Source organism: Apostichopus japonicus, chromosome 10 (genome assembly GCF_037975245.1).
Source record: "Apostichopus japonicus isolate 1M-3 chromosome 10, ASM3797524v1, whole genome shotgun sequence".
NCBI classification, from domain to species: domain Eukaryota; kingdom Metazoa; phylum Echinodermata; class Holothuroidea; order Aspidochirotida; family Stichopodidae; genus Apostichopus; species Apostichopus japonicus.
In genome coordinates this window covers 17,608,984-17,629,232 of record NC_092570.1, presented here as the reverse complement: position 1 = coordinate 17,629,232, position 20,249 = coordinate 17,608,984, and the positions used below count along the sequence as shown (strand labels likewise).

General features: G+C 36.3%; 2 protein-coding genes across 5 annotated transcripts in view; one reads left to right on the top strand and one right to left on the bottom strand.

Annotated features, from left to right (window-relative positions):
• LOC139974837 (ras-related C3 botulinum toxin substrate 2-like) overlaps window positions 1-1,728 on the bottom strand; it is a 58,494-nt gene extending 56,766 nt beyond the window's left edge. For 2 of the 4 annotated variants that reach the window (XM_071982302.1, XM_071982299.1), the window contains exon 1: window positions 1,486-1,695. The gene's annotated coding sequence lies outside the window, so the exon portion shown is untranslated. Of the gene's footprint in view, window positions 1-1,485 lie in introns of all 4 variants that reach the window. The other 2 variants (XM_071982301.1, XM_071982303.1) reach the window with 2 other exon arrangements.
• A 299-nt stretch (window positions 1,729-2,027) lies between these two features.
• On the top strand, window positions 2,028-20,249 carry LOC139974836 (WD repeat and FYVE domain-containing protein 2-like). Its single transcript, XM_071982298.1, has 11 exons — window positions 2,028-2,271; window positions 3,108-3,175; window positions 3,880-4,008; window positions 9,617-9,767; window positions 10,986-11,098; window positions 11,995-12,121; window positions 12,435-12,540; window positions 13,064-13,165; window positions 14,006-14,136; window positions 15,095-15,203; window positions 15,714-20,249. Exons 1-11 carry the CDS (start codon window positions 2,138-2,140, stop codon window positions 15,741-15,743), a joined length of 1,200 nt encoding a protein of 399 aa, XP_071838399.1. The 5' UTR covers window positions 2,028-2,137; the 3' UTR covers window positions 15,744-20,249.

The window sequence follows — 20,249 nt, the reverse complement described above, 5'->3', positions numbered from 1 at the left end:
GGTAAACAAAAGAATCAAGATATGTCAGCATGAATGAGAACTGTTTCTTACAGCAGTGTTAAAAAGTGTATCTTTGTCACATCACTTTCAATTAAACAAATCTGTATAAATTTATAACAAAATGACCTTCAGATTAACTATGAACATTAGCTTGGTAGAGGCTGTGTAACAAAAAAAATTGGCAGTTCACAAGTGCTGTATAGTATTCATGAGCATGGCTCAGCATGCTATGAGTTGCTGCCATGGCTACTTTATTCTGATAATGTGAGTACTCTAGAGAAATATCCACTTCAAAGGGTTTTCTGGCTTTGAGCTCTACCAACCTCCTCAAATGGCCTACGACCTCCAAAAAATACTGAACAATTGCTGTACGTCATAAAAGCTAATCTAGGATGCATGCACACACCTCCAAGTTTACAACATTCTTGAAATAAGCTTGTAGAGCTTTTAATTTTCCCACAATTTCATCTCTGCCGACTTCAAATAACCCTGACCCTAGCAGCAAAACAGTTGGGACCTTAAACTCAAACTAGGAAAGCTACAATTATCTGAAAATATGTTGGCAAATATTATCTTCAATAAATACAAACTTTGTAATCTTTCCTTTCGGTTAGAAGACCTGTGTGTAATATGACTGTCCTCTTATTTCTATTCCTATTAATCACAATTGTCAGCTTAAATACTCTTCGGATCTGAATTCAACTTGCTGTAAATATTAGCCTATCATAGCACTGCGTTAATACCAAGTTCATCTTATGGTTAAGTGGAGAGGGATGGGATTATATATATAAAAAATTGTCAACCTGTCTGACACAAAAATAGATAGATATACAAATTTCCGTCCCTAAAACTTGAGAAGTTAAGGAAGTCATATGGAGAATTGGGCAATATACAACTAGATCTCATTTTGGGGTTTGACTTGTTAACTCTGTGCGTTATTACACGTTACGTACTATTTCCTAGACCTGCAGGCTGTATTTTTGTATGTAACACTGTAAAAAACTCAACCATGCTGCTTGCAAGTGAAAACAGTTTGATGCAAGCTTTTTAGCAAAAGTTAGGCCTTTGCCGTTATACTGTGTGTGAGAAGTAGGGCTAGGCTAGGCTTACCATTACTACATTAGGCCTAGCCTTTGTACTTGTAGGTGATTATAAAAATATTTAGGTAAATAATAATAACCAACTTGTGCGTAGCTTAACTAATAACAATCATTGTAAATCTATATGGTATTTCACTTTGGGCAATCATCATAAAAGTAAAGTTTGGTCTAGCTCTACATTAATCTATAGGCTTGTAGTAGTACTGACATGGCGTGAGTACGTATGCACTATACTCGAATACCGTGGCCAAGGAGACCCTTTTAGCCATAGGCCTAGCCTAGATTGAATACGACAGGCCTAACTGTATACTATAGGCCTAACTTATTCTTATGACTTCCATTATGGCATAACAAGGTGGAGTAGCAAAGGAATAAAAATACATACCAACTATATTCTAATTGCAAAACAACTCATTCCTTCGCTAGTTTCTTCACCTCCTGATTAAACGTCTAATGCAACTTACTCTATGAAAGATCAGGTTTGTGACTCACCAAATATTAGGCAACTTAAAAGTCAACTGAACTCTTGTTACTTAGCCACCTACACATTACGCATAGCGATAGCTTTATTCCGTGAAGTTCATAATTCACTGTACCTGACTAGGTTTATCAGTTTTGGACAGGCAGTGCATATATAGCATATATCGGTACGGTTAAAATGGTTTCGGGTCATCCTTTTTTCACTTCCGGTATCAATTTAACACTCAGAATTATTTGCGAAAATTAATTATAATATAACTCATAAAAAACATTTATAGTTAACATCAAACTTATAAAATTATAGAATTGTATGTTAAAATTGTATTGATGGAATGTTGTTATTATTACAGGGTATATTAGATATATATTAAAAATATGGCTAAATACGTTGCACTATTCGCCAATGTTTTGAATGACGTCATCGTCACAAGCCGCTGTATGTTTCAACTCACAATGTGTGTGTAAGAATCGTATGCCATAACTAGAAACTCAGACAACAAAGATAAAGTACTTCATCGAAACATTTATGGATTGGTGCATCAGTTCTGATTTTCATTATGGCGGAAAATAGAGCGAGGCCAAAATCAAGAAAGCCAACACTACTTAGCAAGTTAGAAGGATGTGGCGGTGTTGTCAATAAAGCTGTCATTATTCCCAAAGAAGATGGTATTATCAGTGTTAGTGACGACAGGTGAACTTCCACTAAGTTATAGTACCTTAGTTGGCTAGCCTAACATTACAACATAATTATACAGTTCCTGTTACTATAAACCTGTATTAGCAATTTCATAAGCTAGTTGTAATGGAACCTCGGCTGTTGAATCGCATTAAAAGGTTTGATGATAAGTTTTTCTCGCCCAGTATTAAATAGCCTATGCCTAAATAGGACTATCAGGCAATATAGTACTTCAAAGTGAATTCACAGTAAGACTGAGCCTAGCCTACAGTAGCCACATTGGCCCTTTCAATGATGTGGTAAACAGACAAGTCCTGTTGACGTCTTGTAACCCAACTCTGCAACACAATAAGATCAACAGTCATTTCATGGGCATACTCGATTAATTGTTGATAAGGAAGACTGTTACCGAACATTACACAAACAATCCTTTTTTTTTTTCAAAGTATCAATCAGTTTTTCAAAAAGAAAATTTTCCTTGTATACTATGTCAATAAGAGCAGTCAGCATTGCCAGTTTTCCTATGCTACTGTAGGAGAAATCTACTTAAATTTTGACCAGTGTTCAAGACTGACCAATGACAAACCTCTAGATACAAGACATCACCAAATAGTAGTTTCCAAAAATCTGAAGTATATGTTTTGACCTGCAGATTTCTCTACTCTGTCCTACAGGTCACATAGTAACAATTTAATGTGTAAGGTTTGTGACTTAACCCTCTAACTCCATGTTAGTGTCTATTTCATCAAAATATAGGTTTTTGTTTGCTTTGCTGTTTTTTTATTTTTTACAAAGTTATAATAATGACAATTCAAAATACTTTTTTCATCCTCCCTTTCATCCTCTTACAGGACTGTCAGAGTATGGCTAAAGCGAGACAGTGGAATGTACTGGCCCAGTATATGCCACTCGTTGCCAAGTAAGTAACATCCCTTCAAACTCATCAATATATAGATCTGTAAAGTTTGTGCTTTACACCAGAAAATGTTCCAATTTATGTGTACCACAAAAGTCAATTTCTTCATTGCCTTTATTCTTGGTTTCATACCTTTAATTGTATAATTAATTTTTTGTCCAGAGTTAATAGTAAAGCAGAAAATTATCTTTGGTACATGCAACATGAGAGTACTTGGAAACAGCATAGTTATATGACGGTTGAATGTGCTATTAATAACACGTAAAATGGTGCTTGGGGATGAGGATATAAGTCACGGTGGAATAGTTTAGAGTTAAAGTGCAAGAACATTTTGTAGGTAGCTGGTCTACCAAAGTACATTGTGGGGAAAAAACAAGGTTTGTTTTGATACCCTTCTTTTTGTGTGCGGTTAGTTGGAGAACACAAATTATTGAAAAGTTTTGACTATATCATGATTAAGAATGAATTAAATGTGAGAGTCTTGTAATGTTTTTCTTTTGGTGCTTAAGATGGATTGTGGTGTCATTGATGACATTTGAAACTATGTAACATGGCTAGTTACATGAAAACAATCTGTGATTTAATTGCATAAGACCATTTGTTACCCAAAGAAAGTGTGGTATCTTTAACTGATTTAAACTGACCAAATCATCAAAACTCCACAATGTTTTTGCTTTCTGATCTGAAAACTTCTGTTTTGCTGTTAGGTGGGTGCTCAACCATGGAGTTTAACACAGAGACCAACCGTCTGTTCATCGGCTTAGATAATGGCTCAATTTCAGAGTTTCATCTCTCTGAAGATTACAACAGAATAACATTCAGAAGAGACTACTCAGGTGAGAGATAAATTGTGTAAACATGTTCTTTGCTAAAATAAAAGTATGACTATTCCGAAGTGTGTTTAGAATTAGTGTAGGTTGGAGCAACTTTTAAAGCTTGTAAAACCTTTCTTTCTTCATTATTCACAAGATCAGAGAGGAATATGAACAAAGTTACAGTAGCTTATCAAAATGGCACTTGGGAGGTATCATACAGTAACATTGGTTTTCTATCTGCACTACAGTTCAATCACTTGCAAGATTGGATAGTTTGATACATGTAACTTTAGGTAACTGCTTAGATTCCCTGCAACAATACATTGTCAATTTATATTGGATGCATGCCATAAAAAGAACTCATAGAAGGGATGTCCAAATAAAATGAGGAACAGAAAAACTGTTCATGAGATTAATACATTTAGAATGGGGACAAATGCAGCAATGCATGAGAAAACAAAGTAAGTACATTTAAATGTATGGTTACAAATCATGGAGGACATTCCTGAAAAAGTTTAGCAAAACACATCTTAGACAGGATTCCCCAGAGAGAAGTAGGAGGAGGGAGGGTGGGGGTGGGGATGGTAGGGGACAAAAAATGTCGATAGGCGAGAGAGAATATCACAGTGAAATAAAAGAAGGAAAATAAATTTAGAGGGAATAAAACAGGAAGGGTAAAAGGAAGGAAAAACAGCAGACTTAAAAGACAGGAGAGTAACCTGTTATGGAGACACTGAGGGCATTTTAGGGAGGACCTACTCCTAGAAATAGAGCCAGAGAATCTTCCAGGCTAGAAATATTCCATGTTTGGTTATGTGCATTCAGATATCAATACAATACGTAGTGTACTTCAGACAGGTGAAGGGAGGTGATTTTCATGACCAGTATGGTAGAGGTGAATGGGAGGGTTGACTTTTGAATATTCATTGGCTATTTGCTAATATGTCTCTGAATTATATGAAATTATCCCAAATGGACAGAAAGATTATGGACAAAATTAGTAAAATTAGACTGAGTAAAGGTAGTAAGATGCAAAGAAGCAGATGGAAGGGGTTGTGTTGAGTTAAACTCGTTGGAGTAGAAAAGAGATATAGTCTAGTTCATGATTAGATAGATTGTAGTGTAACTTTAGTAACTCAATTTGAAAATCTGGAGTGTGTATTCCTACTCATATTCTAGCATAGTTGCCTGTATCCATACTCACCCCATGGATCTGTATCCATACTCACCCCATGGATCTGTATCCATACTCACCTCCATGGATCTGTATCCATACTCACCCCATGGATCTGTGTCCATACTCCCATAGTTCCTATCCATACTCACCCCACGGGTCTATGTCCATACTCACCTCCATGGATCTGTATCCATACTCACCCCATGGATCTGCATCCATACTCACCCCATGGATCTGCATCCATACTCACCCCATGGATCTGTATCCATACTCCCATAGTTCCTATCCATACTCACCCCACGGGTCTATGTCCATACTCACCTCCATGGATCTGTATCCATAATCACGTCCATGGATCTGTATCCATACTCACCCCCCACGGATCTGTGTCCTTAATCATCCCCATTGATCTGTGTCCATTACTCAACCCATGGATCTGTATCCATACTCAACCCATGGATCTGTATCCATACTCACCCCATGGATCTGTGTCCATACTCACCTCCATGGAGCTGTATCCATATTCACCCATGGATATTTGTCCATATTCACCCCCATGGATCTGTATCCATACTCACCCTGATGGATATGTATCCATACCTCCATGGATCTGTCTGTATCCATACTCACCTCCATGGATCTGTCTGTATCCATACTCACCCCTATGGATCTGTATTCATTCTCATCCCATCGATCTGTATCCATAGTAACCATGGATCTGTGTCCATACTCACCTTCATGGATCTGTATCGATACTCACCCCCATGGATCTGTGTCCATACTCACCCCATGGATCTGTGTCCATATTCACCCCATGGATTTGTATCCATACTCACCTTCATGGATCTGTATCCATACTAACCCCCATGGATCTGTGTCCATACTCATCCCATGGATCTGTATCCATACTCACCCCATGGATCTGTATCCATACTCACCCCATGGATCTGTATCCATACTCACCTCCATGGAGCTGTATCCATATTCACCCATGGATCTGTGTCCATACTCATCCCATGGATCTGTATTCATTCTCATCCCATCGATCTGTATCCATAGTAACCATGGATCTGTATCCATACTCACCTTCATGGATCTGTGTCCATGCTCACCCCAGTGAATCTGTATCCATACTCACCTCATGGATTTGTATCCATACTCACCTTCATGGATCTGTATCCATACTAACCCCCATGGATCTGTGTCCATACTCACCTTCATGGATCTGTGTCCATACTCACCCCATGGATCTGTATCCATACTAACCTCCATGGATCTGTGTCCATACTCACCCCATTGATCTGTGTCCATACTCACCTTCATGGATCTGTGTCCGTACTCACCCCAATGAATCTGTATCCATACTCACCCCATGGATTTGTATCCATACTAACCCCCATGGATCTGTATCCATACTCACCCCATGGATCTGTATCCATACTAACCCCATGGATCTGTGTCCATACTCATCCCATGGATCTGTGTCCATACTCACCTTCATGGATCTGTATCTATACTCACCCATTGATCTGTGTCCATACTCACCCCATGGATTTGTATTCAAACTTAGTGGATTTGGAAATTTAGTTGACACAATTGCAAACTGAAGTACTCATGCTCTGGCTGAGAAAGATTTAGTTTTACTCATCATACCAAGGGGAATTCTAAATAATTCTTGTAAACACTTGTAATGTGGATGATTAGTTTGTTGTTTTTGTATTTTTGCAAATTGTTTTGCCAAATTTGCAGTTTAGTATCAATAATGATACACCAAAGTTGTAGGTTTTGTATAAAAATTTTGCAACAAGGAGGAAATCATCACTTTTTGGGGAAGTAATAATTGTTGGAAATTACTCAAGTTGAGACCAACTTCCTCAACACTTAAAGAGAGAAGTTTAATGTCTGCAACCCCCCTCAAGTTTTTCATTTTCTTTCTTAGCTCTGACTGACAAATAACGTATCATGTGACCACTGCTGATAATTTAGTTTTGGTATCATTCATCGTGTGGGACAGTATGCTGTATTTCAAACCTGCTTGTAAATATTGTCAAACGTATCATACATTAGCATAGAATTCTGCCAGATAGTGGAAAGGTTCCTTTTGGTTCATCCCGTTAGCTTCCCGCAAGTCTGTCAGCCTTCTTCCCACAAGCTGACCAGAATGAAAACAAAAACCAAGACAAAGAGAGGCTGGACTGGTGGTCCCTTACGTGAACAATACATTGAAAATGAAAGAAGCATCTCTCAATGGTCCCAAAGAAACAGGGAAGAATGCCTTGCTTGGTTTAAGTCACTTTTAAATCTTGTGAATGCATAGATTGTCACAAAGTTCTGACCATCAAAATATATTCCAAAACATTCAGGCAATCCTTAAATATTTGAAACTTTGTGACCATGTTAACATGTAGCATAGTTGTGTCACCATAGAGACCATATAAACTGTCACTCAAAACCTTGACAGAAAAGTTCCTGGTAACTGATAAGCTGTTGAGCCTTAGTAACATAACATAACATGTTAAAGGGTTAAGAAGGCTACATGCCCTATGGAAAGCCCAACCATAAAAAAAAAAAAACCAGCACAGGAATACACAAAAATATATACTGTATAAATTATATAAAAATTTAATAAATAAATAAAAATAACTAAATAAATTAAAACGTTATCCTTGACCTCAGTAAATACGACCACTCTTACTTAAAGAAGGTATCAAAGAGATGATGCCCTTTGCATCTTTGCATACTGTACATACAGTAAACAAATGTTCAGTTCCAATATGTTATTCCACCAGGCATAGGGCACAGGGGGTAAGTAAGGAGGAGCCTCCGTAAAATGAATATAGCTACCTACCCACTTGTCTCAAACAACTCATCTATCCCCAGTCCTTCAATCCCCCATCCCCACCCCCCCCCTTGTCCATCCCCAAAAAACAAAAGAAAAAGGAAAAGGTAGTAAGTAACATGAACAATGGCTTAGAACCACTTGCAAAACCCATTCATACTTGTTGCCCCTTCCTCTTTAAAGTTATGGGGAAAAACAGTTCAGAATAGAACCCAAAACAGCCTTCTGTTTGTTGTGCATCAATACTCTCAACAAATTTCACTGCTGGTGTAACATGAATTCTTCCTGTGTTGTTTAGCAAAGTCGTTGGTGCTATACTGTACAGTAGGAGCACTGTGACTTATTGGCATATATTGTTCTTTCCTTCAAGTGACAATGCATAAATGTTGAATCCAAAGTAATAGTAAGATCCTGTTTGGGAAAATGATAGACCTTTGGAAAGAACAACTATCTACACAAACACAATGAATAAATATCCAAGATCCTATCCGGACGAACTTGTTGATGACTGCCGACGAAGCTAACAGGATATTGATCTGTTCCTCTGTGATTTTGAAATAATGCTCTTAATTATACTCTCGTTACTCGTAAAGTCAGGGTCAGGCCTTGTGTTTTGAAGAGCTAGCGCATGCGTGCGTGAGGGCATGTGAGATGACACATGCTGCCACGCCTTAAATGACTGGGAGGAATGTGACTTATCGCAAGTTGTAAAAGGTAGATGAAGAAAATAATTATGAAATACTATTAAACCTACATGGGTCAGGTGGTTTGCAAGGGTTTTCCAACCACGATCATCATGTAAACCCAATCTAGTATAGGAGGGGAGAGTTGGGTCACTTCTAGCAAATTACTGGACTTGGGGGACAATTAATCCATTAACTGTGCATACAGCAGTTACTGATAAATTTGTTTTGGTTAATATATTCATTACCAGTGATTTTCAGTCACTGTTTTATCTATATGGGGAAAAGGAACCTTCCACAAACTTTGTCAAGTCACTTTACTTTTGGAAATGAGTGTCCCTAGTCATGACATGTTTACTGATAATATTTTATCAAATTGTTTTTACTAGAAATGAATTCCACAAATGTTCTGAGTTTGTTCAGTTTGAAATCCTCTAAATACTGTACTGTTTCTCATACTACTGTTGCTTTAAATAAAAACATTTTACTTGACTTAAATAGAAACAGCTACCTTTGAGCTTGATGAGTTCAGCTAAGTAATGTATATTTGTCGTTTACCTCCATTTCATTAACAAAGTCTGTTCAAAGTATCTCTTTCGAGATCCGGCTTAAGGAATCACAAATGACTTCGTGTTGGTTAGCAAACTTTAGATAGAGGCTTTAGATTGGGGTGCAGATCAAAAATTTGGGATGGGATGGGTGGAGGTATTCATCTAATAGACCCCTCCCCCCCCTTCCTCCCACAATTATAACAAATTTCAAACCCACAGAATTCCTAGCCCATGTATACATGGTCAATTGTCATAAACTAACATTGACAATTTGTTTTCGACCTTTTTTCACCGGATTTGGCTGGTTGCTTGACAGAAGAACCTGCAACCCTGTAGAGATTAGAGAATGTTTACTAGTTACTTCTTTTCATGTTAACAGCTCACGAGAGCAGAGTTGCTGCAGTTATCTTTTCCCTCACATCAGAGATGGTTCTCAGTGTTGGCAGAGACAAGTTCCTCCAGTGGCACGACAGCGAAATAGGAAGGCGTCTCGGTGGTTACAAGTTAAACGCATGGGGAACATGTTTACAGTATCCTTTGCCTCACAAAGTATGTGAAGAGTGATAGTTGTGTAATCTTGGTGTCTTTTCAGTGGTACAGCATATACTACAGCTACAATAAATATCTATATGGTAAACACTATTGTGTATTGAAGCATATAGTGTCCATATTTTGTCTATATAGCAGTTTCCAGGTTCATGAATTTTATATACTATGATAATAAGGAATAATGTATTCATCAGTGTTAAAAGAAGAACTACCTCTACCTCTCTTTTCATGTGCATAAATCAATTATTCTCTTTTTGTATAGCGTTTTGCTATGCGATATACCAGATGAATTATTTCTTGTTGAAGTGGACCAGCAATGGTAGTATAGGAACGCTATGCTAGGCCTGCCTAGAATTTTCACAAGAAACAGGTGTCTGTGTGCCTCAATACTGTTGTGAACAGCTGTACGTAGCGAGATTTAGGCTGGTTGTACACCGTGCGTATCATTCTGTGCATGTTACAAAAAAAATTACAAATATAAAAAAGTTTGCCGGACATTGTGAATTGATTTACTTTTAGTTTCATTTTAGTATCAGTATTTCACATGGGTTAGAAAGCCAATAACAGGTCATTTCAAACCCTACATGAACGTGGATGAATGTTGGCTTGTATCGAGCCCTCTCTCTTCAAGGAGTATTCCAAGAACAGCGAGGCATAGTTGCACCATTTCCTGCTCCAGAGACCACTGAATAACTTCTCCATCTGACAAAGAAAAGTCTAACCCAGCATCTAACCACTTCCTAAGAAGTGGCACCCAATTGATCATTATTGATGTGTAGTGTAGGCCTAGGATACAGTAATATAATCACTAAGTAGTGGCACCCATTTCATCATTACTGATATGTTATGTAGGCCTAGGCTAATATAATCACTAAGTAGTGGCACCTATTTCATCATTACTGATGTGTAGTGTAGGCCTAGGCTAATATAATGCTGCACGAGTAAGTCTTTTGCACAGTGCCATAACTAATTGGAAGGGACGCATGGTAAATAACTTAGCCATGAATCACTCCATGCAAATGGTTAATGTTCCTGAAAATTGGTTGCTAACGTTTTTAACAAAATAGAGACAGAAACCAGTGAATATTAGTAGAAGTCCTAGTTTGTGGATCAATGTCTTGCCTGGACTATGGTCTTTCAAGTTAAATATTCCATTATCCAAAGCATCATTCAAAATGACCCTTTAACCAACCAATCAGATTTGACGATGAATCGAAACACACGTTTGTTGGAGATTATTCAGGAACCATCACCATCATCAGAGTCGCAGATAACGGCCATCAACTGGTCACGACGCTAAACGGACACTCAGGTTTGTATCGTCCATCTTTTACATACCTACCAGGAGAAGGTTGATCTGTAATTTTATACTGCATTTTACTCTAACCATGTGTTACCTTAATGCTTATCTACTGCAGAAACTGTCGTACTGTAGGTAACAAATATATATAAAGTTTTGAGGGACCTGCTGCAAGATCTTCTTCACAGTCAACCTTTTGAAGAAGATCCTGCTAGGATAAAAGAAAGCTTGTCAGCTCCTTCTCTTTTTTATATGATATGTTATTTCAGTTTTTGTATTATTATGATTTTTTTTATTTTTTCCTTTTTATATTTTTTATTATACTCAGTTTTAGTGATAACTGTACTGCCCAAACCTGTAAGGATGCTTATAATGTCATCTATGTATCAAAGAGTGATTCAACTATTGAGTAGTACATGTATTGAGTAACACACCAGGTCACACTCAGTCACGTCTGATCAGTGCAAGCTGCGTGGCACTTACACTCTCCTGTAGGTGTTAAGAAACTAACCTTTCTCGCCCAAGGTGCGTGATACTGTACTAACTGTAGAATAGGGATGAAATAAATACCTGTAAACATTTGCAACTTAGTCAGTCATGGCATTCAGTTATGTATCAATGTGTACTCATTGTTTAAGACTTAAGTCAGGTTAAGAAACATGAAAGACAAATACAAGTGTTTTGTGAGACTGATAAACTGAGATATTATGTAAACAGTAAACAAAGAGTTTGTACACAGTAAATACAGATCTTTCTTTTCATGATAAATTGTCTTAAGTGCTTTATGTATCTTTGGAGGTTTGTTTGGAGGTATCGTTGTGAAATACTGGAATGTACTTCTTCTAAAAATATAAGTTTTGATTTAGCAGAAATTTTATATAATTTCGATTGATTTGTGTTAACTACAGGAAGTGTAAGAAGTTTGTGTTGGGACAAAAACAAAAAGCTTCTGTTCTCTGGAAGTTTTGACCAATCAATCATCGTCTGGGATATCGGCGGTAACAAAGGCACAGCGTTTGAACTGCAAGGACATTCGTAAGTAATAGACTTGGAGTTCACACATTTCGATCGCTAATAGTTTAACTTAAACCTTTCAGGATATTTGAATAATACTAAACTGGATATGTGTTTCATAGTTAATACCCCCTATCCCCACCCCAATCCCTATTCACACATGTAACATTAATCCATAGCCATTAAAAGGAGAAGCTTGGTTACTGTTGGTCAATTCACTAACTCCCTTCTTAACCCCCCCCCCCCCCCCTACCCTTATCCCAATAAGGCATAGAGTCAAGAGGATATTTTAAACCTTTTTTTTCTCGTTCCCTGTTTCCTTCTCTTCATGTAGAAGTAAAGTTGAAGCCTTGTTTTTCTGCAACCAAAGTAATCAGCTTCTGTCCAGTGGAGAGGACAGTCGATTAGTGGTTTGGAATATGGAAAACAAAAGGCAGGAGGTATGTACCTCTCAGATAATATATAACTACTTACTTGTTTTAAAGCAGTTCTTTGCATTGATTTTGATCAATTTTGATGTTTTAATTTTTTTTTTTTTTTTTGGTCTTTGATGATTGTCTTAGGGAATGAGAGTGTGTTTAGGAGGAATGTGTTTGTGCATTACAAAACCTTTGAAACAGTTCAGTACTGGTTACATTTTCAGTAGCATGTTTAGTCCATTACAAAGTCCTATTAAAATAGTATATGCTTATCAAAGAAAGCGGCTGGACTGCCTAGTTTAGCACACTATGTACATTTACTATGTAAAAAGTGGTTGCCACCTGCCATATCATGCGTTAGTTAATGGCCTTGTTTGAGAAAAATTATGAGTGTAATTACAGTCAATTTCATATAGAAACTAAACTTGATGAAAACAGTTTGAGTATGACTGGATGTGAGTGTGGGTGAAGGTCTTGTGTTGTCACAACTCTCAAGTTACGACTACGGTAGTTCTGACGTTACATATTTTTATTCACTCTATAGACGCCAGAATGGCAAGAAAGTGACATTTGTCAAAAGTGCAATGAACCCTTCTTCTGGAACTTCAAAGAAATGTGGAATGCTAAGACTATCGGAGTTCGGCAGGTTTGTATAATTCTAGCTTTACCCAGATCCTTCTTATTTTCCACGAGAAGAGTCTTTTAAAGGTGACATGCCATCTCATCACATCTCGGCAGTCGAATGGTGATATAGGACATGTGTACTAACGGGACGTTACAAAACAAGTTTTGAAATTGAACGAATTTTCAAAAGTTTCTGTGCAGTCTTTTGGAAGGTGCGAGCGTTACCCGTACTGTAAGTACGACCAACGCGCTGGTTGAGTAGAATATTATTACTGGTAAGACGTACTGGGTACGAGCGATGGACACACAGTCATCAGTCCAAGAACGAGTACAGTAAGGTGTTCTCTTACGAGGACAAGTAGGAGTAAGGTTATCTGGTACTACACTACTCTGTACTGTATAGTTACTGTATCAATGTATGGTTATTTGAGGTTGCTGATCAGCTCAAATTCTGGTTACAGAAATGAAGCAGAGACATTTTTTGGACTCGAATAGGGGTCTGGTCACATTTACTTTGTTAAGTTATAATAAGTATATAATATAGTATATAATATGGTATATTTTATATATATATATATATATGTATGTATATATATATATATATATATATATATGTATATATATAAATATAATTAAATATAAATAGTAGTGTATATTTAGTATGTACATATTGTAGTGTATATAGTATGTGTATAGTATAATATATATTATATAATAAGTATAAATATAAATATAAAATAAGTAATACTTAAGTAATTATTGCAACATTTTAAATTTGGTTTAAAATATGTCAAAAAAACCGTCTTCTCATGGATTATAATTCCTCTGGTCAGTCTCACTCTTCCTGACATCTTAATTTCAGCATCACTGTCGGAGATGCGGAAAAGCTCTCTGCGATAAATGCAGCTGCTTCAGATCCACCCTGCCGGCCATGGGGTTCGAATTTGAGGTCAGAGTATGTGAGAGCTGTTCGCAAGAAATTACAGATGAAGAGTAAGATATTGTGTCATGTGTAATCTTTAATAAAGGAAAAGTAACCCAAACCGGTCTTCTTCATGTGATTGACACTGAAAAGTCTGAGAAACATCATGCTCCATTTGGAAGATTGCATTGTTTTGAATGTCTCATTAGCAGGCTGTGATTTTTGGCCCATGGACGACAGTCTTTCATATTTTCGTGATGAAAGTAAACAGTATCTTTAACAAAAATGGTGACAGTATATTTTATATTTACAATCTTCAAAAGTTGCCATTGGCAAACCCCATAACTTACAGTGAAAATTGAAAACTAATATAAATAAAGAAACACGTTAAATATTTATGCAAATGTGTCTCAGAATCATATTGTTTAAGACTTGTGCTGAAGTCTTTGTCTTGTCATTAAAACCACGATAACTTCAGAACTGGAATAACAATTTTCCTAGCTGCTCTGGGGAGATGTTCATCACATTCCAAAGATGATGATCGCTGAGTTGGCTTCTCCTTTAAAGCAGTTGTTTGTGTTCTTATCTAAATTTATGCAAATTGAGTCCAATTCTTACGAGATAACTTCTGTTAATTATGTCAAGTAGTGAACAATGATTGTGAATTGATAGATCCCAACGATGCTATTCGCAGCATATGCAGGATCCTTATATGTGACGTACCATATAATCAAAATTTAGCAGGTATCTAATAAAGATGACCACCATTTCACTGAAATGTCCACTGCAGCGAAAAGTGAGGATAAACTTCAATTGGGTTTAAAAGTATGCTAGAGATCGTAACAAGAATAGTATCAACAATGTGACAGCCAATAAGTATTTAATATTTGCTATGCATTTGAATGTCTCCAAATTTCACATTTTGCTTTGTATGTTTCGGTGAATATTGTGATTTTCTCGTGCCTGTTCTGTGTAGTTTTTGTATTCTCTTTAAGTTGCCAAATATTCCCGTCTCTCATTTCATTGCAGGAAAGCACCAATGGCTACATTCCACGATGTAAAGCAGAGCGTTGTATCTCTACATGTAGACGAGGTCAAAGGTCAACTGGTGACTTGCGGAACAGATAGGGTGATAAAAGTAAGGTCAACGTTGGCTGCATATTGAAGGAGGAAGGGTGTTATTGCACTTCCTAAATTGTTTACCATTGAGTCAAAATCAAGATGATATACTAGTTAATAAATAACATAAAACTAATTGGGAAAGGTAGGATATTGGCTAGAGTAACCCTCTCAACCAATTGTCAACTTTGGTAAAACTTAACCAAAGGAATTGTTTAGTGATTCCTAAATTGTCACATATGTTACAAATGTTCATAATTCAAAAAAGTGTGCAACATTTTCATTAAGTATTGTTGGACAGTTTTTAGAGTATTTATTTTTGCATAGTATTCATGCTTTCTGGCTGAGTGAGGTAGGGGGGTGTCAATGAATTTTTATGCCATGAAGTGATGCCCCCCCTTTTTAGCTTCACTTTGCTACAGAAATAAGAGAACTTTTCACTGCTTGACAGAGACATTCCATATGGTATGGAGAGATTATGTAGCAGCAAATTCAACTTTTCGTTTTTACGTTCTGTTCTCTTTCGTAGTTGTGGGATGTTGCATCGCTGTTGGCTTGAAGAGCAACGAATTCCATGTTATACTGAGGTGTTTATATCCGGAGCAGTTCCAGAAACATTTGATGAGATGAGACAACTCAATAGATAACCCCCTGTATAAAAACCTAGGCTGTGTAATTTCTGTGCGAACACCTGTGTCAGTTACACGGTAGGATTACTTCCTAAAAGCGGGCAACAGCTATGTTATGTAGCGATTATATTTTTGTTCTGCAAAATCCATGTGGCTGTGTGACTTCTAAAGAAAAAAATGTACTGAATTGTGAGAAAATGGAAAAAGAAATGAGCAGTGCTTCCAGCTTTGTCTATTACCGTAATATCTTGGAGATTGCAGTTTGGAAAGAAAAACCAAATGTGATAAGTGACAATTAATATTAGAAAGTTGTTATCAAATATTTAATATGTGTTTTCAGAGTAAATAGGGCAGGAGGATGAAGGTAAAATCAATGCTGATATTGGCCTGTTTTATCTTTGGAAAAGGAGGAGGAGGAGAAGAAATTCAAAATTGAAAGAGGCTTGGACCTTTGTCATTTAAATTTGACTTTTGCAAGATTTATCTGTGGTTTGCAATTCTTCAATGTCTGATCTTTGTACCGTAGCAAGTTATGGTCAGTCTTTGTCATACTAAACAGATTTAATAAAAGAAGCATTCAATATATTACTCATACAGTAGGTCAGCCTCAGAAAGGTCTTCTTTCTTAGCATCACTCATGAAGCTGTACCGAAAAATGGCTAAAAAATCATACTTCAAAATCTATGAATATTCAATGAATTTCAGGCTTTATGCCCTCTGTTGTTATAAACCACAGTCTAAATGTTTTAGGTCATCAAATGATGTAAACCTATCATGAGTGGAGCTGGAATAAATAAGAGTAATTTTCAAAGTTTTAAGGACCATCTGCCAAGAAAGGGATGAAGCATAGAACCGCCTATCCTAGATTCTCTTGCAAGGAAAAAATGATTGCTGGTGCTTAAGGCTTAATCTTGCTAAAACTGGAAAGCAATTTTGAACAGAGGAAATCAACAAAATGAATTGACATGTGCCCAAATATTTTTTTCAGAGGTCGATAAATTATAGTTTATCTGCAGAAATCATATATACCAGTTCTGTGTCACAAATTGTGTTGGGCATCGTGAAGTTTGGTTACTTTGAGAAATGCACAAATTTTCAACTTTTAAAGGAAATATAATACCCTGGATTTTTATTTGGTGATTGTGTTGGTGATACTTTGAGATTCATATGAAGATATAACAATTGGTGATCACTGATGATTTAAGTCACAAAGAGCGTGGATATGGGTGGGGTTGGGGTTGTGCATGGGGGGGGGGGAGATGAGAGAATACATAAATTAAACAATGCAAGAGACAAATATTTGACAAATATTTAGCCACAAAGTTTTGTTTAGCTTGAAAGATGCACGTTTAGCTACAAAAGACAAATATATCCGGTTTAGTTTACTGTTTATACTGTCTAAGGTGTGTTGTAAATGTATGTGGTATGTATGACTAAGTTAAGAATTGTTGTACAAAAGGTACTTTGAAAATGTTGATAATGATTTGATAGCAATATGACTTTGCTCTGTGATGATGATTATGATGACGATGAAATAATATATATATTTGAATCCCTCAGCATTTCTTTCACACTGTTCATCATTTAATCATAAGTTTCTTTTAAATTATTATAATTTATTTTATCTACTGCAAGTTGTTGTTACTTTTTGGTTTGGATGCTTTTGCCATCCATGGGTACCTATGCAGTCAAGAAGGAAATATGTGATTAATGTCATACTTGGTATATATTTTAGTTATGGTCAGTAGATGATCCCTATTGGTTTTGGTAGGGCTATCTTGCATATTAATTAGTAGGCGGGGCTTAAAGTAAAATTCTGAAAATGTCAGTATCTCTCAAAGGTATGTCTGATTTAGCTCATACTGGGTATGGTGGTGTATCTACATAGTAAGTACATGTTTTTTGCAACAACAAGTTTACCTCATAAATATTCATGAGTGGATGGGGCATAATGGGAAATCTTCAAAACCAGCTCATAAACATGATATCTCCACAAAGACAAGTTGCTTCAATGTCACACTTGGTAGGTAGATGACATATTATGAGTCGATGTGCCCTATTGTTTTTTGTTCCCATCTCATGAATATTAATGAGTGGTCAAGGGCTTCCCATACAATTCTAAAAATGTCAATATCTCTGCAACTGTACGTCCCATGTACATTATAATTGGTATGATGATGTAACTGCATGTACATGTTCTTTGCAACAACAATTTTTACCTCATTTTTACCTCATTATGAGTGGGGCTTTATTAGAAATTGTCAAGAACAGCTTGTAAAACAGGATATCTGCACAAACACCAGTTGAATCAATGTCATACTTAGTAGGCAGATGCCCTGTGATGAGTAGATTGTTTTTGGTGCCCATGTCATGAATATTTATGAAAATGGGCAGGGCTTAAAATTTTGTTTCATGCTAGTATGGTGATGGTGATACAAAATAAGCAAATACATGATATTTCCATCTTGATGTCATTTATATTCATCAAATTGCAAGAAATGGCTTTGAAACAAGAGACAAGAACCAAATATTCCATGATTTTGATTTTGTCACACTACATTCATACAATCAACTGTGTTGTTTTTTATGTGCATATCATAAATATTAACAAGTGAACACAAAATTCTTAAACAGATATCTGTCTAATTAGCTTTATACAGCTTTATATATTAGCTTTATGTACTTGGATAATACAATATTAGTACAGTATATAGATACATTACATGCTTATGTGATCATAAGGTTTGACCTCATAAATATTCATGCATGCATCCATTTTTATTTGATGTCACTAAATAGGCTTTGTCAACGTGATAACTGATTACTCGTACCTTCTTTTTATATATTGCTTCATTAGTCAGTACATAGTCCCTCTTCATTTTGCTGTGCACAAGTTCATGAATATTAACATGTACGGCTTACTGCAGTATGAATATGTTAAGGCATCGGAACCACTAAACCTTTTCTGGTTTCTTCTATTTATTTTCTAAGATTTTCTGTTTTGTAGATCCACATCAACATAGCTGCTCTTTGTGGAATAGTTATTTAGTATTGCTTTTTATAAACACTTTGTACACTATGTCAAGTTTTGATTTCATTTCCATCATTTCATATCAAAATTGAGACATGGTCCTTTTTCATTTTGTGAAATTGAATAATGACTAGTCGAGCTAATGAACAAAGTGCATTACTCAGCAAAGCTTTGTGTCTAATCCTGTTGAAAGTTATTATAAACCAGAATCAATGCTGGAAAGCTCTGTTCATTTGTTCAGTCTGTGCTTTGACAGAATATTTAGTAAATTCATATAAATATCGCATGAAATCTGGGTGGCTTGACGAGCTTGAAAACTAGTGATTATCTATAACGGTAAGTCACAAAGTCGTCTGACAAATGTTATGTACTCGATATCCTCACACAAAATGTCGAGATGTTATCACTTCATTGGAAAATAACTAACTTCATTTCAAACGTTGGACCATTGTGAATTTTCGTCATAACTTCTGAAACATTTGGTTCTCTTTAGGCTTTGCTACTTAATGTAAAACTGGTTTCCATTTCCTTATATATGTCATGGTTATCGCTGTTGTTTGCCGGTAGGATAGTGGCAGAACATTTTACAACAGGAGATGTTCGAAGCTTTTTTTATTTCTGAGCAATGTGCTTTGTGAGCCTCAAAGAAAAAGCGTTTGTTGGTAACACTGTAAGCTGACTAGTTATCTTTGTGTTATCAATACAAAGAGAGATTACAGATTCATTGCAAGATAAGGACTGGGTACTTTGGGAGGGGGTAAAGAATGTCAGGGTGGGGTGGGGTAAGGAATGTCAGGGGAGGGGGTGATGGATCTCATACTATGCTTTTGCTATGTACAAATCGGCCATTTTAATGCATTTTGGAATGTTGCATTGTCCATGTAAATATTCTGGTAATTAAATTATGTGGCAGCTTAGTGTTTTACACATTTCAAAAGGTGAATGGAGGTATCAATTCTTGAAATGTATTAAACAAATATGACTTGTTTTGTAATAGATTATTATTATGATGGTGGTATAAATTGGTGAGGTAAAAGTAAAATACTAGAGCCATTTTCTAGAACCAAGTTTTTGACAACATGCATGAACAAAAAGAATGAAGGAGAAGCTTCAATTTTAGATGGTGACTGAGAGAGGGGTTGGGTTGTACAAAACAAGGTACGAGAATATTTTAATAAAGTTTTATTTTCTAGTAGAGGGCCAGTTTGGGTTTCAAATATTCAGCCAAAAAAGTTTAATTGTGCTTTCGTTGAGATCTCTTTACGTTTCCTTGTTTTGCTTGAAATTCCAAATTTACTCCGAAGTATTTCTTCATGAACACAAAGTATGAAATAGTTACATAATGAAAAGTTCAATTTAAATTTTAATGTAAATGAAAATAAATGAAAATATCTGGCTCAAGGAA

Coding starts and splice junctions, on each gene's coding strand:
- LOC139974836 (XM_071982298.1), top strand. CDS start 2,138: ATGGCGGAAAATAGAGCGAGGCCAAAATCAAGAAAGCCAACACTACTT. Junction 12,122..12,434: donor TTTGAACTGCAAGGACATTC/GTAAGTAATAGA, acceptor CTCTTCATGTAG/AAGTAAAGTTGAAGCCTTGT. Junction 13,166..14,005: donor AGACTATCGGAGTTCGGCAG/GTTTGTATAATT, acceptor TCTTAATTTCAG/CATCACTGTCGGAGATGCGG.